Below are 25,754 nucleotides of genomic sequence, written 5' to 3'. Positions count from 1 at the left end.
AAATACCCAAATAAGGAGAAAGGGCTAAGAAAGTACAGCTGTGATAATGTCAAAACAAAAGAAAACAAAATGTAAATTTTTTTTAAAGGATCATCATCCAAAAAAGATACACAGCATGTATAAAAATGTATATAGAAAAAAAAAGTTAGGGAAGAGATTTCAGTGGTACAGATTTAACAAAACACACAACAGAATGTTTTACCATATAATTAAAGCATGGATTAATGTCTGCAAATTCTGAATTAAAATATATTTAAACAAACATTTCACATTCATCATACTTTGAATCAAATGCAAACTGGTTGAATACAGTTAGTATATGGACACTTACTTCAAAGTCGAGGTCAGAATAACGTGATTTTCTCCTCTATAAAATATTGGTAGAAAACAAAACAAACAAAATCACATATTAATTTAACTGAGCATTGATACAGTAACATACTGCACTTGTTTTGGATACCATTTATTTATTTACTTATTTACTGAATCTTATATGCTGTTCCAATCCAGCAGGACTCTGTCCAGGCTTTGATAGAACATTTGAATTGGATCCAGTTTTTATCACATTTAAAATAGATCCATCAACTAGGCAAGGGAATAATGATTTACAAGTCCTACTCATTTCAGTGGGTCCACTCTAAATATGACTAAAGCTCGATCTAATCCAGCATCTGGTAGAATTACTTTAATATTATTTCAGTGTATTACTTTATCAGATTCTAATAACCCATTATGCTACACCAAAAAATATTTTTTTAAAATTACCATTTGAAATTTTGCAAAAGAAACCCAAACTGAGAATATAGCCTGGGTTTAATCAACAATTTTTTTCTCAACCATCTTTTAGATTTTATTGTCACAGTAAGATGAAACTCTTCATGATCTGAGTTTTTCAAATATTGAAACTTGCTTTCAACTGATTTTAAAAGAAATAGAAAATATGAGAGTAACATAAAACAGACCAGACTCTTTCATAATACAAAAACTGTCTTCCTTCCATTCAAGGAAGGATGGAAGAAATTACTTTTAACCTTCTAATGTTCATCTTGGTGGTTTATCAGTATATCAAAAGAGGAGGTGAAAGATTGGCTAGGAAAAAGAAATAGAAAGCCAACTGCTAAATGAACTTGTTCTTTTAAATCTATCACATGACCATAACTTGTTTTTATTTGTTGCCTTGATAGCTGTCACCAAATCAAAAGCAGAAGGATGTGATCTGCTGAAGTTTGTACTTTGGAAAATTGATCACGAAGTGGTCCAATTCCATTTTGCCAGTAGGCTCCCTTAATAACCAAAGAAATGCCATCTAGATGGCCGGAATAAGGCAATGAAATTGTACTGCCATCTGCGTAAGCTGTAGAGTAAAAATATACACGTAGTACTCACTTCATTCAAGTGGCAATATATTTAGATAGAGGGCATAAGTAGGATGTGCCTATGGGGAATGCCATTTTCTTGGCACCATGACTTAGGAAAAAGGTCTGTATATGCATTTCTACCCAATACAAGCTGACAAGCATCCATTCAGCTCTGCCTTAAATCAATGGGATGCACATTTACTTTCAAAGTTGCACACATTGAGTCAAGACCATTCTCCAAAATATAGGGAAGGGAAGGAAGAACTGAAAGCTATGAAGTTGATACTCAAACATTATTTGCTACAAAATTCTGAACAAATTGTTTCTGCTGTGTTGAACTATAACTCCTATTATTCTCAGCCACCATGTTCAGGGATAATGAAAGTAGTAGTCCAATACATCTAGAAGTCACCTGATTGGATAATGTGGCTTTTATTTGCAAAACCAAATTGGGCTGGCTTTTTCCCACCTGACATTTGCTTTGCACTGCAAATAAGGTGTCAGCCCTTTGAGGTAGGCCATGTCAGAAAACAGGGATTACTGAACTAGAAATCTTATAATGTACTTTTATGCAGTTAGGATACTGTAACAGAATCTTGGAAGCCTGTCAAAGCACTCTCTACTTCAACTTATGCCTAACACAATCAAAGTGGTGTAGTGTTGAATTTCTTTTTCACACTTTCTACTTTTCCAGGACACAAATACCTTTTCTACAATGGCTTGGCATTCCTTTCCCTCTTTTCTGAGTCAAATGCACATTCTTTCACACACAGGGAGAAATAAATCTTGCCTAAAAGCACATAACACTCTTGTGTGCTCAGATGCACCCACAAAGACTTAAGGTGCTGACAAGAAATGGTCAAGGGAAAAAAAAAATTGCACATGGCTGGGACTGGACAGATGTGTGTGGGTGTGGATTGCCAGCGTTTGCTTCAGTTATTAACTAAAAACAGATTAATGTTGCAAGAAGTAAACAAAACTGAGCCAAATTTTAAATATTTCATCTACTGAAATGACAAAGTTGCAAATCATAATGTTGGCTTCTTTCAACAAAGCCTTGTTAAAGTTAGTGATAAGATGGGATGCTAAACTGCAGTTGACTGAAAATAGAAATGAAAGGTTTTAAACTCTTTGTAACTCAACCAGAGGAAGACAGTGCAGCGAAAGTGTACAGAAAGAGGCTTGTTCCTGACACAATAAACTATAATTTACTCTTATGTCTGAATAGAGCCAGACAATGAGAAAAAGAGGACTACGTGGTAAAGACCCTTCTGATTTAATTTTAACAACGTATATAGCAATCACAAATAATAAAAAAAAACCCAGAATACTTTTAAAACTATTTTATACTCTCTTAGGTATGTAACACTTTTGGTATTATTTGTAAATGGACCTGTCTTGGACATATATACGATTAATCTACATTAACATAAAATAAGTAAGACTTACAATGGAAACCTGGAACCAGCTTTAAAGACATGCTTTTAACTGAGTCAATCCTCAAAAGCATGTAGGACAGGGGTAGCGGTAGCAGTGGTGCTGTATGCAGTTTGCTTTCTCTCTTCCATTTAAGGTGAGCACAGAAACTAATTCAGGTATTTTACATTTGGTGCTACTTCCAGAGTAAATGTATCATGCCCAAATAGCATAATTTACAACTGATTGTTTCCAAGAGTCATTACTTTCAGAGTGAGTAATATTCTATGATTGCAGTCCCCCCAAAACAGACGCTTTCTACTAACCCCATTCATAAATACTTTTTGTTTGAATAAGCAGTTGGATAAATCTTAAGAAACAGTTTCAAGTATTGTCACAATGTGGCTAAACTGTTACACTGATGGCAAAGGGAAGAGCTAGATATGCAGCTCCATTTTTGTGGAGAATCCTAGGACTACTTGATACGTTCAAAATATCTGACAATAGGGAAAATATCTAAGATTCAAAAGACAACAAGATAATATTGATGTGCTGCAGTTAAGTACCTTGACTGAGTAGCCAATATACATGGTTGCTACCCAGTGACTATATTCCTGTCAATAAAGCCACACACACATCCTGTATCACCATGCTCGTGAATTATGATGCATTTTATTTATTATTAAAATTTATTATAGAAAAATCGAGATCAATCAGTACCATCTATGGAATTGCAACTCTGATGTTTACTTACAGCTATGGGTGCAGTCTAGCTTTGGTTCTTTTTATGTTAATGCTCTGAGTATGGAAGAAGCATTAGAAGTGAATTAGCCCCAATTAATCAGTCATGAGGGCTCTATTTGAAAGTTTGAGGTCTGAAAAGCTGTTTATTAAGAATAATAGGATGAAATTGGGACAAAAGGATACAGGTTGAATGCCAGGGTAAAATTTGGTTGTGGAACAGATTAACATGAGAATGCATTTAATATAGGCTCTTTGGGATAGAGGCCTAAGAGCTAATGTAATGTATTCCCAGGCCCAGATTATTGGAAAAAGAGGAACTGATGACACTTTTCCATTTCTTTAACTACCCAGGTAGCATTAGAACCGTGATAAATTTTATGTTAAGGGAAAAGGCTGGGGAGGAATCTAAAACATGGGGAGAAGAACACTGTAGCATAATTCATTTTGTGTCTATTTGGCTTTGAACCCCTCACAGAGAGCTCCTCAGTATAATTCTGGAACAACTTTGAACTCTGTTCAGTGGAGGACAAAAATAGCAGAGCACAGAAGGATTGTTTTCATAGCCCAACCTGCATTAAACTGTTGGCAGGAGGAAGATGTGTTCCTATTCAATGACTCATGAAACCTCTTTTTGGGTGAAATGGGGGATAAATGCCTCCTGTGTGCTTTCATCTAATCAGCAACCTGATTCATTACATCAGACATTGCTCAAAATTCATTAGGCAGTAGAGGCCATAACTGAAACAGGAAATACAATATTCTGGTGAAGCTTGCACCTGCATTTTCATTAATCCAAATCCTTTTCATCAGTGTTTTATAAGTCACTCAGAGAATAAATTTAATATCCAGGGGTCCCATTCCAGAGTCAAGAGAGAATTTGCTTTACCCTCCACAAAATTAAAGCAGAGGTGAAACATTTGGTCCCTTCTGGTATTCTAGAGATAGAAGCGCACATAGCTTCTTCTGTCTTAAATATCCTTATATATGTCAATCCCAGCTAAGAGGGCTGAACACAAGAATTGCAGGTGATTAATCCCTAATATAGGTAGGCGCAGAGGAGTTATGTGGTATGATTAAACATACTGTACATGAAGTGAAAATTGCTGCTTCCTAATAGTTTCATTAGATCAGCCTACTGTATATTTGAAATATATGTGGGGGTGGATCAATTCTAAATTGTTTTGAATACCACATGAGGGACTTCCACTTAGCTAGTTACTCAAACTTTGGCAGCAAAGGAAGTTTTATTTTAAATCCTATGAATGCTGTTTGTAGAAATTTTTCAAAACAAGGCATTTGGAGGGAAGTTCAAAATTTTCTCCCCACACAGTGGTCTTACTCTGGACTGGATACCACTTCCTGATAGGCAAATTAAAAAATCAAAAGAGTAAGCACAGTATAATTCCTAAGGTTGATGGATTTCATTCTTAGAATTCTGCCTTTCTTTTTAAAAAAGAACTCCATGGAAGTACAATCAGAAGAGGACTTGCTCCTGATTTTAGCTAGAAAGTGTGCTAAAATAACATGAATTATGTGAAACAGACCCTCCTTTTCCCTTGCTTGTTTGAGGGTAAAAAATAAATGGAATCAGGTTTCCCTGTTGGAATAGCAGAAGAAGCCTGGCTCGTGTTGGATTCTCTATAGAAGGAAGCGTTCATGCTGGTTTTCCATGCCACACACACACTAAACATACAAACCAGGGCCGACTTTTAAACAAACATGCTACCAGATTTTTTCTCCCATCCGTCTCAATACCAAACACATTTGGTAAGCCCTGTTGACTTGTTGAAATAGAAAATTAATTGAAGTCAATGTTCTTGCTCAAAGCCTTAATGGGTATATGGTAGTATGATTTTTCTTGAAAAGTTATTCTGCACACTTTGAGAGAACGAGTGTTTCCTTTTTTCTCAGGATGTCTCTTCGAAGATACCTGTCCTGAAAAAGTACAGATGACAGATCTATGACTGCCCCCATATTTTATATGTTTTTCTGCTTCAGAGAATGAGGTGGGCAGGGAGAGAGAGATGCATTTAATTTGGATATCTTCTTCCATAAGTACCCCTCTCCTTTTATCTTTGAAGCAAAACACCTGGAAGTTACTGCTCTCCTTCAAAGTAAAAGTAAAGTTAACGCCCACCTGATGATCACATGTTGTTTCCCTGACAATAGTATGGAAGTGGTTTGTCTCTGCCTTCCTCTAGGATGCTTTATTTCAATTTCCTGTCTAGTCTACAGATGTGCCTAGGTTTCCCATCCAAGGAATTACTAGGCCCACCCTGCTTAGCTTTTTCAAAATCAGCCAGAATCAGCTAGTTCCTGCTGTGACTTGCTTAACAAGTCCAATTGTCTAATTATACTCTTTCAAAGCACTCTCCAGTTTAAAAGCATGCAAATTTGAACTGAAGAGGTGTTCTTCAAGAGATTTCCTTTGAAACTGCAGAAATCAAGCTAAGAGAAAGGTTGGTTGTCATCTCTGCAGTCACAAAAGCCACAACAATATGTTAATGTAATAATTTCAAATCCATTCTATTTCTTTTAAAGACTCTTGAACTGATGTCAATTTGCTGTGGTCAGGTCAAGATGGTGTGGAAGGAAGACTGAATGAGATTCCTCAATCTCAGACTATGGTCCTCCTGTTAAAACTCACAGGCTGTAGGAGCTAGTTTGGACTAGTTGAGTCAGAGCTCTTGCACCCATCCCAAGATCCAGCTATTAGAATGTTTGAGATGCAAAATTGGTACGTCTTGTAAGAAGGGAGCAGGGAGAAATGGCTTGATTTCATCCCAGTGACTCACTCACCTCAGGTAGTCCCAGTTATCAATCAGTTACTGATTATCTAACTGGTCTTGGGAAGGAATCACCTTCACATTCCACAGAATAAGTGAAGATGAATATGTTTTTGCCTTCCCTATGTAGTACCTTAGAGGGAAGTATATGAGGTCATCCAGCAGATTTTGGACAACTTGTATTTAAATTCTGATCTCTCTCTCTCTCTCTCTACACACACACACACACACACTTAAATAGCCTAAGGCCTCTCAGGGTATAGGTCTGGGCATGACAGAGTGATCAAGAACAGAAATGAACTTAGGTAGCCAGGCTTGCCCCTTTAGTAAGGTAGAATGGTAAGAAGATTGGCTGGAATACCCCTCTTTCATTTCTAAATATTTATTGACATAATTATTGCTATGCGTAGCAATAAAGTCATGGGCAAATTATAACCCACAGCTGATGTTCATCTTTTCTTTTGGATCCTCAAGCAGTTATACATAGGTCATTTAGGCAGTGTGCACAATGTTCTTTTAGATTTATTGTTTATTCTTTAGTGTTTATTCATAACTCATGATTATTGTACTGCTGTACTTATGCAGCTGTTATAAATAGATATAGGTTAATGGCAGTATTTTTTTTTAATGTGTGATTCAGATCCTATTTATTATTTGTATAAACATGTACACTTTGCATTAGGATAGATCATTTAACCCTGATTGTTTACATATATTTATAATGTTTCCTAGAAACAGGAAGGAGTCTGTAATGCTGTGATTTTTAAATTATTATTTGCAAATAGTGCCACAGTTAATGATCAATCTCATCAGGTATTTTATTGGTGTAACTTTCTTGGGAAACATTTGGCACTGATAACAGATTGGTATAGATAGTTTTGCTAACAACAATATTAATTAATTAGTATCCAATTATCCTAATTAACATTGTATACATTTTAAGTTTTTTTAAAGCTTACTTTTAATTTTTAAAATTAAAATTTCTTATACATGTGTATATCAATATAACACTTTGGACTGCAGGCCCCCAATGAAATTCTGCTAACGTGAGCATTTTTCTAGCTGCCCATTTCTGCCTGCAGTCCTTGCAAGCCCAAAAAGTTATCCTGAGGACCAAGAGACCATGATGTCAGTGGATGTGCGAATGGAGAGGTCACCAGTAAAAAATCAGGATGGGCACTTTACAGAAGTGACGTAAGTTTTGCTTGAATTAGATTCTTGATTTAGGTTTCACCTGGGTTTCCTGTAATCAGGGTGAAGCCTGTTGTATGGATAGATTCGATAGCATGAGATGGTGTTGGACTGAGATGTTCTTTGAATATTGTTAGGAGCGTCTTTTTACTGTATAAAGCTTCCTGTCTAATTTCCTGATTAGTGTGTCCTTTCACGATGTCTACCTATGACAAAGCCCAACTGAAATTCCTAAAAATTCTAAGTTGGATTGAGAACTATATTCTATTTAAAAAGACCTACTTCACATCTGACACTGTGTGTGTGTGTGTGTGTGCAAAACATTTTTGAACTAAGAGCCCCATTTGATCTTTGGTAGAGTCATTTTATGGAGCCAGGGCAAAAATTAAGTTTGATTAATTTAATGTAATATAATGATTATATTATAATAATTATATGTAATGTAATATAACTGTTTATGTAATGTAATACAATGTAACTATTATACTTGCATTCTATGTATTTAATGATTTATCCCAGCTACCACATTAAGGATTACAATTTTTGGAAGGATCCATGCAAGGTTCTTGTGGAGCTCCTGTGAAACTGCAGGCTAGAATCCCTGAAATTTATGGAACCATTTTCTTACTTAAAAAGTCCATTGGAAAAATCATCTTGATTTGGGGGATTTTCAGGGTTTGTAATGGGAGCAATGAATGCCTTAAACCATTGTCAGTGTAAGGCACCTGTTTTGATCCTTAACACACTCTTGAAAAATCTGAAAAATTTAGTCTTTCCCACTCTGGGTGACTTTAGGAGATGCTGGGGGCCTTTGAGTTCTCTGTCCCTGCTATATGATGTGCTTACTAAAGCACTGTGTGAACATTTACACCTCCCTATGTACAAGTCTTTATAGGATACTATTTTCTTCCACCTGATGATTCTTTGGAGCCATTTCAGTTATTTCTTGGAAGGGGGGGAGGGGATGGCTTTTAAATGAGTCACATTACGTTTTTTTCCTGCTGTATGTGACTATATGTATAATAATAAACCTACATTTTCTGCAATTATTCACCAATGTCCATTTGATACTTGCAGTAAAAATAAAGATTCAAAGATTAGTCACTGACAACCTATCTAATACTTGTAAATAATACTAAATCACACATTTTCTATGTTCTGCCTCTTTAAGTAGAAAATATTCTGAATGCATCCTGAAAAATCAGAATTTGATCAGAATCCCTACTGAAAGCAAGAACTGAAAGATCTACTTGTATTATGATGGCTTGGTAAGTAATTTCCTAGTTAAACAATTCCCTTAATTGCCTTGGCACTCTTTCCTCACTTTTATTATGCATCTAACAATCATTGGTATTGCATTTTCAGACTTTAAAATTGATGAGCAGAGGCCACAAATCACACCAGTGCCCTTTACTAGCATAACTAATTAATTACACAGAAGTAATGATAATATGGCAATATGTAAATTACGCAAACAGCCATCAAGATAGTTGGGGTTATGATTAGAATGAAAGTTGAGAAACATGTCATCTGCCTAAAAGCACACTCAGTGGCAACATCTAGGGATTCCATCTTTTGACTAAGAAACATGCCAAAAATGGACATTTCTGCAGATGTGACATATCTATCCGTAAGCTAAATGCCAGCTTAATATGACTGTACGTAAGTCCTTAGTGTGCTATGAAATGGAAAGAGACAAATTTTTAAAAATCTGAATATTTTCTTTAATCTCGTATGTTGACTGAATTATTCCATTACTTCTAACCTTCTAGGTGGAGCGAACTGATGCTATAAAAACATAATGAATGCCAAGATAACTGAAACGCACAGCAATTCAGAAATAGAGCTGCTTCTAGTCTCATGCTTTGCTCTCGTCATCACCAACTTTGCTTCACTAGATTAGCATTTATGCAGAAGGGATGCTACACAGAGACCAGAGAGGGACACAGATATAGTTCTGCTGTGCCAGCTATTGCTTCTAATGCCAATATGTGAATGACTTAGAATGTTTTCTAACATCCCGTAACATGTGCGGGATCAAAGAAGCAGCAGTTTTTGTCTGAACAGAGAAATCACTATCTACCTGCACAATGAGATGCCTCATTGTTACTCTTGCAAAGAAAGCAAATAATAAACTTATCAGATGTTCAATGTCATCAGTAATTTTAGAGACATAGTAGAAGTCATCTTTATGTCTGGTACTCTTTTGTTTTCTCAGTGTGCTAGTCTTAACTTTCTGCACTCATTCTGGGATTTATTATTTTTTTAATTACTTGTCTTGGCAGTCACCAGGAGTCAAGAATGACTCAATGGAACATGCACACACAAACACAGACCCCACAAGAAAATTAAAACTGTTATATGCTTTTTTCTAAATAAGTATTTTTGTATGTAATGCCTCATGCTGACATTTGTTTGCAATAGTTCTCTAAAACAGGCATTTTTAAGTGTTATTTCAACATATAAGAGGTGTTTGTGCATGTGAGTTTCCTCAAACAGCACTGCAAAATTCAGAGTTCAAATCTGGAAAGATAACTGCAAATGCAAAATTATAAAAATATTATTCAAATATAAACTAAAGGAATGTCAGCATCTTGCTTAGCTACTGGTGACCCCTACAGTAGGCTTATCAGATGCCTAGCAGAAAGCACTATTAAATTGGTGAGTCCTGTAGAAATTCCATCGGAGTTTACAATCTGCCATTTAATTCCAGTTTAAGAAAAACTTGGCAGTGAGGCAACCAGAGATAGATAGACAGAGAGACAGACAAACACATACATACAGTGTATGATAAAAGAGTAAAATGAAAGAAAATAAATCTTTAGTTCTCTCATATGAAAGCAAACATACACTTCTGAAGGTTACTGATACTCTCTTTACTTTTTAAAGGAATAAATGGCATATTCCCCAGCCCAAGACAGATATTCTTGAGCCAGGACTAGCTTTCATGTTCACTTGACATAGAAAAGGAAACATTTTGAGCTTCAGGACTGCAAGATGTGCCAAAATTAAACTATATTGCAATTCCCAGTCACTCATTAATAGAAAAGAACTTTGTCATTTTTCATAGGCTTCTACCTGGTACCAAAGACATCCATCCAGCTTTTATTGCTCTTTTTCAGAAAATAAGACTTCACATGTCCTCCTGTTTTGTTCCCTTTTCCAAATACTGTTTTGCCCTAATATTTGCCCTAATATAACACACTTTGAACCTCTCTTGAAGTTAGCTGTACTATATTTCAATTAATTTTGAAGTTGTCTGATTTGCTGAGCCCAATTTACTAAAGCAGGAGCAACCTGTCTGGAGATCACTCAGGCGCTACAATGATACCCCAACAGCCCAGCCCAAATTCCCCCAGTCATTCATTGTTTGTAAGAGACTTCCTTGCAGAGCATGGAAAGTAATTTCATATATATACAGAAATGTGTATTTATGATAAATGTAGGCAACACATTAGCACCTCTCTTGACTAGTTGTATTTCTGTTTAACAGGGTCACTTCAAAACACTGAAGATGCATAGTATGCAAAACCAGTCAAGTTGCACAAGAGGCAAGCCCTAGCCCCTGAATCACAGAAACTTTTGCCCATCTCTCAAAGCAAAAATACAACAATTAATTAAAAAAATGTGCATTTTGCCTCATCACACTGCCTAACAGTATGGCCAGTCTGACATTTCAGGACAGAGTAAATACTGTTCCTCTTCCTGTTGCCCCTCACTTTTGTTGAACCATACATAAGGTTATGGTTGATTGGATAAGCCTTTTTTATTAATCACTGCTGTATCATGAGGATGATCAGTCTTATTCATGTGGTTGTGTTGATGTAGGGAGCTAACAAATGGACTAAGGGTCCAGATAAATTTGAAATAAGACTTTGGAATGAAATATAAGGAATCCTTCCCATGGGAAAATGCTTTTGTTTTGATTTAAAAAAAAAATAAGGCTTTAAAAATTGGACACTAGAGGGAACTAGAGGGAACTAAAGATTACAATTAAAGGAGAAGAACACTCAGGCTCAACTTACAATTACAGAATGAAGCAAAATATTTTAACACTGGACATACTGAAGGATATTTTTGAACAATGGACCCAGAAGTTAATTTTAAGAGTGTTTGCCTCTATAGATAGACTGTGTCTAAAAGATGTTATGGAAGAGGAACAAGTTCTACCTGACAAGATTGAGACTGACTTGAAAGTGGATTTAAAAATGATAGGAGTTAAGAATGACATGGTAAAAGATGTTACAGTGGACATACAAAAGAAACTGGCTGATGTCCTAATAGTTAAAAGGGATATATAAACAACAAACCAAGAGAGTGACCTGGATAATTTTCCTATATTGGATTTACAAAAGAGGCTTGTTAAAGTTTTGAAGAAGGAACAAAGAAAGTAATGAAAAGAAATCAAGTTCTACTACATTATTTGAAGGGTCTAAAGATTAAGATTGTTAAAAGTAAAATGAAGGATTATAAAGTCGGTTTATTTGATCAAGGTTAAAATAGATATGTTGTTAACCCTTAATGGACATTTGCTGACATCAGGACTGAACTGATGAATCTTAATGGATTTGTTTATTGATAAGAGATGGGATATGGGAAGACGAGATAATTTGTTGCATTTGAGAGAAGTTACTAAAATTGTTTATAATTGTTGTGGTGAAGGGGAAGTCATTTATATATATATTTTCTTTTTTTACTATATTCTTATTTTTCTTTCTTTTCTATTTATTTTTCTCTTTTTTCTCTTTCTTTTCTGCACTTCTACTTTTTTTATTCTTTTATTCTTTTAGTTTGTATTAGTTTTTACTGTTGTAATTATAATCTTTAATACAATTAGTATCAAAAAAGAGAAGCCATCCAGAAGCACAACAATAGCTGCAGAAACATGTGTTAAGCCCAGAGAGGTAGGAAAATATTAGAAAACATCTCAGACTGGCTCCCTCCTGACTCCTTGTGGTATAAGGGGAAGGAAGGGAAACACAGGTAGCCTTGCAAGTTTCTGTTACTATAGCCTATTTCAATACATTATAGTTCTAGTCTTCTTGTGGACTTAGTTTCCTGATCAGGTCTACCTCGTAGGGCTGACAGTCCAGTAGCATGACCTAGTACCATGAGAAAACAGTTGCATATTGCTTGTTATTGATGTGTGTGTGTTTAGGTGGGAGGGGTTTGAGAAAGCCAACTGTATTTGACACAGCTAAAACAGGATGCATACACTCCATTTCTATATCACTAACCTCCAAAGAACTCATTGATATGGTTGATCCAGTTTCGCTTCTTGCTAGTCCTGTGCTATCATCCATCTCGGAAGCTATGAAATTCTTTACAGCTGTGCGAGGTTCAAAAGGCAAGTTCTGCATGTGTTCTTGGGTAGGGAGATGTTGATCTAAATTCATATTGAACTGGTCCATTACATTTGGGTTCATACTAAAATCAGGATTAACTTTGTAGTGCAAAAGCCTTTCGTGAGGCAAGGTCTCCATGCCTATATTCAACTTGCTGTCATCCTTCAGAGATGCCTGTGTGTTCACTGAACCCCTAGGCATGACAATGTAGTCACTATCCATCATGCGGTCCTGAGGGTGGACTACATCCATGTCTGCACCTCTCAGGTTGTCATCAGTACATAAATAAACAGTTCGCCGCAGCTCAGTGTTGTCTTTTTTAAGACACTGGTTAGCTAATTCACTCATACTCATGGGCATATGCATGCCTCCAGACTGCTGAATGATCACTTTAGAAATTATATTCCCAGGCAACGTTGAATAGTTCATTCCTTCAGGGTTTGCTGGCTTCTCTTCTTCATCATCATTCAGGGAGATTCTGGACAGGGTGCCTGTAATGGTAGCTGCTCGGCATGGCCCAATGTCTTTATGGAGAACTGTGAATTAGAGAGCAGGAACACAAATTGATAAATGCCTCAAAAGCTAGAAGTTGGACTCCAACTGTAAGGATGTCTTCATTCATATTGGTGCTGGAACAACCTTCTTCAGCTTGGCCACAAGATAGGTAGAAACTGCAATTCCCAGAATTTTCAGCCTGCTTTCAGCCTGGACAAAGGAGGGGGCCAAGTTGAGGAAGGCTGAACCCTCAAGCAAGTTTAAAGCAAAGTAGTTATGACTTTATACTGTATATCAAAGAAAAGGATGATCATTTAGGATTAAATTGTAAGAGGAAGGAAAGTCCCCAAAGTATTGATTGATTTTAGGATCTGCTCCTTTTTTCTTTTCCTCTTTTCCTTTTACAGTAGCTGAAATCAAGAGTGGTCCTGATATTATAACTACCGAGAGCTGTGTGTGGGGACAAATTATTCTATTAAGAGATGTGTGATTGCCTTTCTCTTTTCAATTAAACAAAAAACTATTTGCCTTGAAGCAAGGATATAGATGAGAGAGAATAGACCATTTCAGATCTCCTTACAATGTAATCCTTAACAGAAATGGAGAAAAATCCATTTGAGAATATGGTCATTTTGTTCTTCCTAAGTGCATGTGTCAAATCATTTCACTCAGCCACCTTTTATTAAATCTTTCGTTTAGAGGGTCAAATTTAAAACCCTTAATTTTTAATGGTGAAGCCTGGTCATAACTACCATAAAACTGTCTTTTTCAATAAAGTGCTTCTCCCTACATTTTTTGAGCATAAATGCTTTGGTAAGTAATACCACATTTCCTTTGGTTTTAAGGAATTGAAATGAATGACTCTGTTTCTAAAATCTACCTAAAATCACAGCATCATTAAATTGCCAAGGAAGGGGGATAAAGGTATAGTTGTGAAGTGCAGATGTAATTAACAAGTGTTTATGTTCAAATGAAACTAGCAAGGCCTTTCCAATTTAATGAAACAATATTAATGTATTGTTTGCAGTGATATATTAGAACACTGACGGGAACAATTTACAGCTTGCCATGTATACACTGTCACAAGAGGAACTCCTCAAGAAACCATTGCTAGACCCAACCGTTCTGGATAATTTTTGTCCAGTCTCCAATCTTTCCCTTTTAGGGAAGATTGTTGACAAGGTGGTCATGCAACAGCTTCAGAGGATCCTGGATGAAGCAGATTACCTGGACCCCATTCAGTCAGGTTTCAGACCTGGGTATGGGATGGAAACAGCATTGGTCATGCTTTTGGATGATCTTTGGTGTGAGTGGGATGGGGGTAGTGCATCCATCCTTGCTTTTCTTGACCTCTTGGCAGCCTTTGACACCATTTTCCATGGTATCCTTCTGGACTGGCTATGGGGGTTGGGGCAGGGCGACACCGTATTGTGCTGCTTCTCCTTTCTCTGGGACCAGTTCCAGTCGGTGTTGATTAAGAGCAAGAGGTCCCACTCTCAGCCCCTAATGTGTGGGGTGCAGCAGGGTTTGGTACTCTCTCTGCTCCTGTTTAACATTTATATGAAGCTGCTGGTTGAGGTCATCTGTTTGCATGGGGTGAGGTATCATCAGTATGCTGATGATATTCAGTTGTACATCTCTGCCCCTGGTGAATTAACTGATGCTGCGGCTGTCCTTTCTTGGTGTTTGAATGCTGTGGGGGTTTGGACGGGGAGCAGCAGGCTTCAGCTCAACTGTGGCAAGACTGAGTGGCTTTGGATTTTGGGGCCTTCAGTATCTGGGGACTTACCATCTTTGGAGCTGGATGGGGTCGCACTATCCCAGACAGACCCTGTGTGCAATCAGGGGGCCTTCTGGACTCACAACTCCTGTTCAAAGAGCAGGTAGCAGTCATGGCCAGGAGGGCCTTTGCACAGCCTCAGGTTGTGTGCCAGTTGTGCCTGTTCCTGGATTGGGAGGCTCTACTGTCAGTTACTCATGCCCTGTTCACTTCCCAAATGGATTACTGTAACATGGGGCTGCCCTTGAAGAGCATCCAGAAACTTCAGCTGCTGCAGTGCAGGCAGTTAAATGCGCTCCAAGATTAGCGCATGTTACACCTCTGCTCCACAAACTGCATTGGTTGCCAGTTGCTTCCAGGTTTAATTCAAGGTGCTGATATAACCTATAATGCCATACATAGCATGGGCCCATGTTATTTGAGGGACTGCTTCTCCCTGGTTATCGCTAACCTTTCTGTCAGGTCCAGCAGAAGAGGCATGTTATAGGTCTTGTTTATTAAGGAGTGTCATCAGATGGAACCCAGGAGGACAGCCTTTTCTGCCACGGCCCCGGCCCTTTGGAACATCATTCCCTGCCCCCCCCCCGCAGGGTTGGGTTAGATTGGCCCCAACCCTGCTTGCCTTCCAAAAGGTTGTAAAACATGGTTGTGCCAATGTGCCTGGGGCTCCATTTATGGTTTGGAGCCTGCCAGATGGCTATATTCATGACTTTCGCTTGCCTACTTTTTCTGTTTCTTGTCTGTTATTTTGGTTTTTAGTTGGGTTCTTAATTTGGTTTTAGAGGGGGTCATGGTATTTAACTGATTTTTAGCTTTTGTTTATTGGTTATGTTATTTGGTCGTTTTTAATTATATGAGCCACCCAAAGTCACAAATGTGAAATGGGCAGCTTTGCAAATTAAATAAATAAATAAAAATAAATAAAAAACTGAAGATAAAATTTGGTGGAATATCTTCACTCCCTGACTTAGGTTTTACTAAAGTTTCTAGCTCATAGAAAAAAGAATTTTCTATACTTTAACAATCAGTACTTTGTGACTGACGACAATTTGCATTTTATTCAGCTATAGCCATATTTAATCAAGTGCAGCATTAATTGTATAGTGAAAAAGATACATATGTATATGTGGGAGTTAGATGAGTTTATATTTGCCAATTTAACTGCTCCTCCAATTATAAGTACTTTTTCTTCCTAATCATTTCACGCTTACAGATGCAGATGATTTGATGTATATAGGCTCAGATGCTCTTCCTGACAAGTTGTTTTTCAAACCTTGTAGCACCTGAATTTTCCTAATTCTCTGCCTGCTTAAAAAAAAAATCTACATTTTCTCCTATTCAATTTGTACGTAACACTATATTTATCAAATGTTGACATCCTCTTAAGAATGTTATGCACCCATGTTGTTAAAAAGGAATCAAAGGGATGCTTGAACATTGATTTGTTGCTTTCATTCAGAAGGACAAATTTAATTTAATTTCATATGGTGGTCTGACAGCCTTACCTGACCGACAAGCAATGTCCACATCTTTTTCAAAATCTGTCTGTAACAATAAGAAATACAAGTTAAATGGGACAACTGTTAGTAATCATCAGCTGAAGGTCAAGCTAAATGTGGACTGTGACCCAGAGCTGCCATCTCAGCTCAGACTCCATAACATCTAACACAGTGTACGTCACATCATCATTACACAGTACATTGAACCTTCATTCTTCCATCTCTGCCAGCCAATAATATGAAATAACAGCCAAGATTATGTACTGACCTACGACACCATGCCATGTGTTGGGTTGTTAAATATTACAGAAGATCAGAAAAGTGTCAGCAGTAATGACAAATACCAAGAAAGAAGATGTTATAGCATCCAGTTCTGACCTCAGCTATAGCGTTTCCTGCTAATATCTCCCTCACTAATGCCAAACTACAGATTCCTGTTGCCTGACCATAACTGAATTAAGACAACATTAAGTTAGTTTAGAACAGTTTTTCTCAAACTGGAAGCCTCCAGACTATCACTCAAATTCTCAGCCACTGTGAGAATTATGACAAGCATTATCCAAAGCTCCAGGAAGACTCCAGATTGGAAATCATAATTATGACAATAATAATGATTATTGTCAGAGAACTTTTTTTTAATTATTTAAACCATTACATAGGAATTTAAAAGTAGTGGTAAGTTTAGCTGTTGGAAAAAGAAGGTGTATTATTGTTGCTGTTAATTGCAGGCTACAACCAATGCCATGTGGATAGAGTTTTGTTCTTGTAGTAGAAATTTCCCTTCCTCTGATCTGCTCCAGAGGATCCTCAATTCTCTACAGATTATCTGAGGAGTATGTAGGAAGATTCAGAGTGGAAGGAGAATTCTCCCACTCGTAAATGGACAGCATTGGATACAACCTATTTTTTTTTATTAATGATTTCTTCATTTGTAAAACTTTTAATCTACTTGGTATAACTAAAACAATCCCAGAGCAGGACTAAAACAAATTAAATTAATTTATGATTTTTTTTTTACAATAAATTATCTTAAAATTGTTAAAAAGTCTTCAGTGCCCTGTAACACATGTAAATCTAACATCTGCTTATTATGAATCATCTGTAATTAGAGTACAAAGTACAGAATAGAAGTCTTCCATGCATGCTTGAGTTTTGTAGAGTGCATAAAATAAAGTCTGGGATATAGTCATGAAACATATAAGAAGCTTCAGTCACAGAGGAATGATGCTCACACATTCCTGAGATTGACATAAGAAAAAACTTGAAGTGACAAAAACTCCAGTGCATGCACTATCTGACATGGGATGACAGAAAACTTAGGAAATCTGCTGACCAATTCCTTATTTTATGTGCTGGCATTTATTCAAATTTAAGATTGGGGTGTTAATTTACTGGTTATTTATCCAATGTCTTCATTTCACTTAATTTGCCTATCTTCTATAACACATTGGAAGGATGACTCCCATTTATTTCAGATGTAGAGGTATGCCAAAGAAACATTTAGCACCAGTATAAAATTCAGCAGAAGGCATGCTGCTGCTAGGTCTATCAGAAAAAGACCTTCACTTAATATTCCTTGTAATTCTGTATTTGCACATGCACAAGAATCACCTTTATTAAATTTCCAGACTTGATGCCAATACTGGCTAATTCAATAGAAGAGAATATCTGTAGCTCAGAGTTGAACTGTGGAGTCCTTGGTGTTCTCTGAGCTTGGTTGTTTGCTTGCAGACTTTGCATTACCCAAGTAGGTAACTTCTTCAGTACTGAAGAAGAGAACATCTTCATGGTTCATCTTCAGCACTGAAGATGTTACCTAGTTGGGTAATGCAAAGTCTGCAAGCAAACAACCAAGCTCAGAGAACACCAAGGGCTCCCTTGGCTAATTCAGTTTTTCCACATAATGACATTTCATCCACATGTGATATTTCACATACTTAACATTACAGACATAAATATACAAACATTTTAAAATCGGTTTTGTTAACATCTTCCGTGCATGCTATTTTCTTAATGAAAGGGGACCCTTTAAATTTTCTTTCATAGTGACTTCTCAACATATAGAAGTAATGTATTCTTATCGCATGCAGCTTGGTTAAAGCAATTTGTCCAATATGGAATTCAGGAGAGCTATTTGGGACTATACAAAAAATTATATGTAAACTTGTCCTTTGCAATAATTACTGTATAATTTCTGAAGTGCACATTATGATATCCACATAATATATATATGAAGAAAGCTTGAATTTAAATGAACGGTCACTTTAAAAATCACCTTTTTGTAGCCCACAGAAGCAGTTCCATTTTAGGAAGCTGGTCTGCTTATACAGTACCATCACTCCCTACTGATTTTGTAATTCTCCTTGTACCAGTTTTGGTGGTAGGAAACAAGCATGGGAGAAATGTTCCAGACTGGTCCATTAGTTTGGTATATATGAGTTGTTTCTTAACAGATAAGTACCTTAAATATCTTGGAGTATTTAGGAATTCTGTGGTAAGAATAAGCAAATTCTTCCAAGTATGTACTAGGAAGTATATGGGATTATTTGTAATTATACCCCTCGCCCTTCCCCCCACTATAAGTCATTAATGTAATGGCTAGAAAGTAACCATGAAATCTTTTCTCTCCCTCTCATTTATTCATTTATTATTTCAAATTATATGCTATTTTTCCATCCCTAATATACTCAAGGTAGCTATTAGACAAAACAAAATGAAAAACAGTTGAAACCCTGCTAAGGAAACTGTGTTAAGAAAGCAGCTGACATCATAATTAACCCAACATAAAAGGCCAGTTTGCAATATGCAGGATTATAATTTGGAGCTATTTTACAAGCCTATAATAGAGCAAAAAACACTTTTAATACCTTAAATGTACTATGAATATGTTATATCATCTTCATCATCATCACCACCATCACCATTAGCAGTCATCATCTTCATTCCTAACATAAACCTATTTTGCATGCAGGAAAATAGGTGAAATATGCACCAGAAAATGAATCAGATTTATTTTATTGTTTTAGATTTAGAAGGCCACCCAACTCCCCAATGGCTTTCGGTGGCTTACATAATTAAAATGAAGGAAAAAATTAAAAAAACAAGAAAATGTATGCCTGGAACTTATAGATATCTCTAATGCATATCTATATGTTAATTTTTTTAAAAAAATATAAGTTTTATAATGTTTTCTTTCTATTTAAATTTGTAAGTATTGAATATGTTTATTTTATGACTCTGAATATGAGGCAAGATCTGAAGTGTGAATATCTGTGTTACCAGTAGATAGATACAAAGAGATAGAGCCAACTCTAACTTTTTGTTATTATCTAGTGGTTATCCAGAGTTTTGGATAGACATACACATGCACATACACATTGCACCTGCAAATAGTAGTCAAGGGTAAAATATAAACTAACCATGATTTGAGCATGTCCATTAGGAAATGAACTTGATGAATCTGCATTGATTGGATCTTGGCAATTTCTTAAACGACATCTAAATGCATCTTGAACCTGGCAAGATATATCAGGTATTTAATACTTCTTAAAAATATATAGCCATAGACAAAATTATTAAACATATAATTTTGAACAAAAGTTCATCATTATTTTCTCAGTTGGTTTCAAACAATGTTTATAGTGTCATTTCTGGTAATAGTGCAAATACAGTAAGCAAATGAAAGCAAATATTTAAATTGGACTAGCACAACCTTATGAATAGCTCCTCAGAAGTATGTCCCATTGATTTCAGTGAGACAGCCCCAGGGAAATGGCAATTGGACTGAAGTCACAGATTCTTTTGTTCAGAATGTCAAAGCTATTTTATGACTTCCTAGAGTAGAACAATAAATGCATCCAATCTTAAAGAGTATAATGGTAATGACCACTTAGACGATTAATGGGAAGAAATCCAGCAGCTTTCTTTCCATAAATATGGATCTGGATCCTTTACTGACAACTCTGAGTACTAACAGTAGTGCCAGAACTGACACCAATATAGAAACACAATAAACAAATACTACAGCACCATGGTAGTCCTTTAAGGAAAAAAGGTACCTGAATGCTTCTATCTGAAAAATTATTCAGATGAATTCTGAACAATATACCATGCCTAGGTCTGCAGTATAGCTTTATCTCCAGCCTTGCTAATTTGTGATCTTCAATTGGTCTAATATACCACAGATGGTCTGGGAGATATGGTGGTAATCTTGACTAAGTGTCTGCAGACTATAAGGGTCTGGATGTAGGGGTGATGATGAGTACCTGTGGGTTAAGAAACTGGCTGATTCTGGAACACCATCTTTAACAGTGGATGTTCTTGTGTTCCCCAAGGAAGAGCAGTATGCAATTTCAGGGTGCTCTTCAACTCATAGCTCCTGCTGGTACAGCAGGTTGAAGCTGTGACCAAGAGAGCCTTTGGCCAACTTCAGCTGGTGCACTACATCCACTCAATCATAGACCAGAAATCACTGGCCACAGTCATTCATGTCCTTGGCACCTCATGTATGATTTATTATAATGCACTCTACATGGGACAGCCCTTAAAGACTCACCTGGAAGTTGAAACTAATGCAAGAACCAGTGGCCACATGTTCATCGGAACAACCAATATTGTATATAACACCAATATTACAAAAGCTGCATTGGTTGCCAGTTAGTTTCTGGGTGCAGTGGAAGGTGCTCCTAATCACCTTTCAAGTCTTATATTGCTTGGGACCTGGCTATCTGAGAGATTGCCAACTCTAAACAGAAGCTGTCTACCCAAAGCGTGCTTGTAGAAAGTGCTTGCTGAGAGTGTCCAGTTACATGACAGGGAATCAGAGAGGAGGGCTCTCTGCCAAAGTCCTCTCCTATGTAATGCTGTCCCACCAGACATAAGATTTGCACCCTCACTCTGGGCATGTTAGAAATCTGACTCTTTCAAAGACCATTTGGGGACTGAGGGGTAAATGGACAGAGGTACTTCAGTGGGCGACTAGTTTTAAGTTCTGATGATCCATGGTGTGATGGCTTGTGACTAGAATATTATGATTGTTTAACCTATTAGCAATTATTAAATATTTCAAATTATAAAGTTATTGTTTTATTTTGTATTACGTTACTGCTGTGAGCTACCTAATTGAAGGAGTGTAAAAACAACTGTAATAAACAAGCATGCAAAATAAAACGTTATTAAAGATGGATTTTGAAAAGAGCTACCTTTGGTTTCCTCATTTTGTGTTATCTGCCCACAGTAATTCTTTAGTTATCACATTTCCTAATTTTTTACTCCAGCAACCTAATCTCTATACTACATGGCTCTGTTTTGGAAAGCAATGTTGTAATTATTATCTCAATGGGGTTGATTTTTGCTAGTCATGTAACAGAATGAACTACCCCAGATGTGTTTGGACTCCAAATTCCAGAATCCTCAACATCTCTGGAGTTTGAAGAAAACTGATCAGGACTGAATCTGCTGAAAACTAAAACATGCAGACTTGTCCCTGTTCCACTGCCATTCCAGAAAAAGATTCTGGCTTTTCTAGGTTGGACTAGCGCTGAAATGGGTGCCGCACAAATCTTTTCTGACACATTTTAGTAACATGCATAAGCAATGTAATTCCATCGCACATGAATTTTGGCAGTAAATTTCAGCAGTAAAATGTCATGGACTAGTCAAGCTGTCCTGGTTTATTGTTGCAGGTAAATCAAGAATTCTGGTTTTAAAAAAACAATTTGCTTTATCTCACTTGCAGCATAGGATCAATACAGAGCTGCCTATAACAATAATACATTCAGTTACAGCTTGATGAAACAAGATGTTATTTCCTACTAGCTAAATGTACAGAATGATTATTAGTGCTTTTGTCCCACAGCATTGTTCTTGTAGACAATGCTCACCATCCCCTCACCATCCACTACTACTGGAGGGAAACAATGATCTTGATTCCCAGGCTTCAGTTGATGACCGATATTTTGGAAAGGGGGGGGAGCAGGAGGGGCTCCAAAGATCCTGTGCAAAAGCTGCAGGGAAAGTGATGAGGGCTGTCTGTGGCCTGTAGTCCATTTTTTCTGGGAAGGGTCACCATAGGTGAGCTAACCTAAGCTGGTCTAAGCTAGTGTGGTTGCCCAGGGTTCTAACTGCAGTGAACAGCCCAATAACCCAAAAGCTGGGAATTAAAATTATGCTCTGGGGGTGGGGGAGAGCATAATTTTGATTGTTTGACTGTTTCTTTATTGGCCTTTTCCAGAGGTCAAGATCAAGCCAGCCACAACTGCCCTGCTCTGGGTGTTGCTCCCCTATTAATAGACGAATGGGGGATCCTCAACTCTGTCTTGAAATCCCCCCCACCCATATTCAGTGAAAATGGGCTATTCCATCCTATTGGTTCTTTCTCTGCCTCCCCCCCTCCCCCCCCATGACATGAAGCTGCAAAATTTCTCAGAGCCAAAGAGGGTGAGAGAGAGAGAGAGAGAGAGAGAGAGAGAGAGAGAGAGAGAGAGAGAGATGTGCTGAACGTGCGGATACCAGGGAAGTGGTTTCCCTGGCAACAGTAACCAATTCAAAGCTCCTCTTAAAAGTTGCCTTCTCTTCTCACATGTCCCTTTGAAAAAAGTCCATGACATTTAGATACTGAGGGTGTGGGGAGGAGCTGGCATATTTGGATGCTAAGCATAATTTAAAAGGAAACAGCAAATAATAAAGAGCATCTCCCTTTATCACCAATCTTCAGGATATGTCATGGGTCAAATTGAGTTCAGGGCATGGAGAGGTCATGTATTTCAGTTTTTTCTTTTCTTAGCAACCACATGACATACTTGGTCATGGTTTATGTGCATAACTGAAAGGAAGCACCTGTGAAGTTTGGAGCTCTGAGTTCCCCTCTCCCATCTGGTTACCAGAAGGGGGACAATCCTGAATTCAGTTTTATTCTAGCAGATTCCTGGTTTATTGTTGCAGGTAAATCAAGAATTCTGGTTTTAAAAAAACATTCTGATTAATTGTTAAACATTCAGCAAAAACTCTGAGTTGTTTTGCTGACTTAAGAAATAATCACATTTAACTGTAATTGCTGGTTATCAGGTACAAATGTTCTCTTGCATATCATGGTTTAGTTTTATGTAGGAATGCTGCCCCCATCTCAATAAAATAATGCAATATATTGAATAGAGAGCTGCAAACTGAGGATTGCTAACTATTTTTCTATTGCATTTTCTGTCTCCTCTCTCCATTCATTATCTATCAATGCTGAATAATTTATTCTTGAATTAGTGACATGCTACCCCTTTACCCTGGGCTATGTCTATCTAGCCAACTGACATTACTGGGTTCGTTCTATATTTGATTATGTCTTGATTCAGGCTGGGTTTTCCTATCTTGGGATGAATTAAATGTGAGCCCCTAATTATTTTAGAGTTCTTTTTCTCATCCACACCTTGTCTGTTCTCCAAATGATTAATTACCATCACTACAGCAACTATATCAATACTGTACAGCATCATCAATATACTCAATACTGTACAAATGTCTATTATTTTAATAACAGCAAATGGAAGAAAAAGTCAATTTACATTTTTGCTAGTGGGATATAAAAAATAGGGATGTGTGAATGTCCAGATGTTACTGCACCACAACTCCCAGCTAGCATAGCCAATGGTGGAGGATTAGAGAATTGCAGTTTACCAAGTGTTGGAGGGCCACACCTTATTCATCCCTGCAATTCAGAGAATAAAATTGTATGGGTGTGCAACTTCATGAAACCTAGCCTTTCTCTTAGCTGGGGGTTAGGACTGCTAAGCCAAATGTATTAGAGGTGGACTCTAAGCAGAAGGAAAATAAACAAGGGTCTAAGATTTTGGAATGGAGCTTAAGAAGGAAGACAGAACATGGGAAGAACCTAAACAAAGAGACTTTTTGAAAGCTATAAAATAGTTTCAGGGAAGAGGGCATCATATGACAGGATATGAGGGACAAGAAAACTGAGTGATTTCCCGTGTGGACTTTAGCCAAAGGATTGGAAAGCCTGAGCTGATTTTTGCAAGGTTATCACAAATGCAATAGAGATTTTTCTTCTTCAAATATATAGCTTTGGGAGCAGAGGCACAGGCATTACTGGAGATGGCAAGGGAGAGGGCGAGCACCTTGACTTTAGCCTTGCCAATGCTAGGCTACTCTTTGCTTGAGATAAAAGGCATATGCCAAATATTTAGCCTGGAAATACATGATCAATTATGTTTTTGATGCTTTATATGCTTTTTATTGTTGCAATGACAGAACAAAACAGCTGAAATTTTTACTTTGAGATTTGACATTATCTATGACAAGTCATTTGACATTCAAATTTTTGTTTTGCCCGGTAAAGGCAGATTCCATATCATACATGGATAAATGACAGGCATGAGATACAGAACTCATTATCCTTTAATCCAACAATATAGGCATGTTTTAAAATTGCTAAAACAATGAACCATCTAAAGCATTTTGGAACTAGTGTATCTTTTTAAGTGGAAAAGAAGCCTAATTAAAGTCTTGAATGCACAAAATCGGAAATCAGTATTTTGGGGAACTCCTTCTAAGTAAAACTGCTTCAGTCTACGTAACGTTATGAGTTATTTTCTGGATAGAAAGCTGCTTGGTGCCGTGAATATTAATTGCAAAGCAGGTGGCGTGGTAGCCTTTTCAATTCATGTATATAAATGGTGAATTTTAAAAATGGTTAATATAAGATTAAATGTTTTGGATCTTTCATTCTCTATAGCATCCTTCCATATGGGCAGGCAAATTGAGTAGCAGTCAGCATCACCTGCTTTGGAGTATCTAGAATATTCGAGACCCTTTATCAACCAGATGCTTTTCAGCTGTTCTGGAGTACAACTCCCATAATCTTTGATGGCTCCCATGCTGGCTGAGGCTGATGGAAATATAAGTAAGGCAGCAAAAGTTCTAAATTTATAGTCACTCAATGGTGATAAGGTTTGAAACAATGTGTAGAAGTTATTCATCATGCTATTCAAATTCCGTGCTTTTGACCCCACTTTTTTCCTTTGATACAGATTTGAAAATGCAATCTTATTAAGACCGATAGACAGATTACAGGTTTGACAAATCTATTTCACTTTTTTAAAACTAGAATTTTAAATCTATTGATCAGAATAAGA

At 37.0% G+C, this 25,754-nt stretch overlaps 1 protein-coding gene across 1 annotated transcript in view; it reads right to left on the bottom strand.

Annotated features, from left to right (window-relative positions):
- The window catches only part of ADGRB3 (adhesion G protein-coupled receptor B3), a 498,176-nt gene that overhangs the window by 11,467 nt on the left and 460,955 nt on the right, over nucleotides 1-25,754 (bottom strand). The window contains exons 26-29 of the mRNA XM_088137454.1: nucleotides 20,034-20,129; nucleotides 16,621-16,660; nucleotides 12,733-13,376; nucleotides 332-367 (exon numbers count right to left, since the gene is read on the bottom strand). Coding sequence (XP_087993580.1) covers nucleotides 332-367; nucleotides 12,733-13,376; nucleotides 16,621-16,660; nucleotides 20,034-20,129 — 816 coding nt within the window. The remainder of the gene's footprint in view (nucleotides 1-331; nucleotides 368-12,732; nucleotides 13,377-16,620; nucleotides 16,661-20,033; nucleotides 20,130-25,754) is intronic.

The sequence above is a fragment of the Python bivittatus genome, unplaced genomic scaffold, assembly GCF_059951505.1.
Source record: "Python bivittatus isolate LINGU-HERP-01145 unplaced genomic scaffold, Pbiv_v1 ctg000020_np1212, whole genome shotgun sequence".
Classification (NCBI taxonomy): domain Eukaryota; kingdom Metazoa; phylum Chordata; class Lepidosauria; order Squamata; family Pythonidae; genus Python; species Python bivittatus.
Note: the sequence above shows the minus strand (reverse complement) of the source record. Positions and strands in the feature narration are given on the sequence as shown.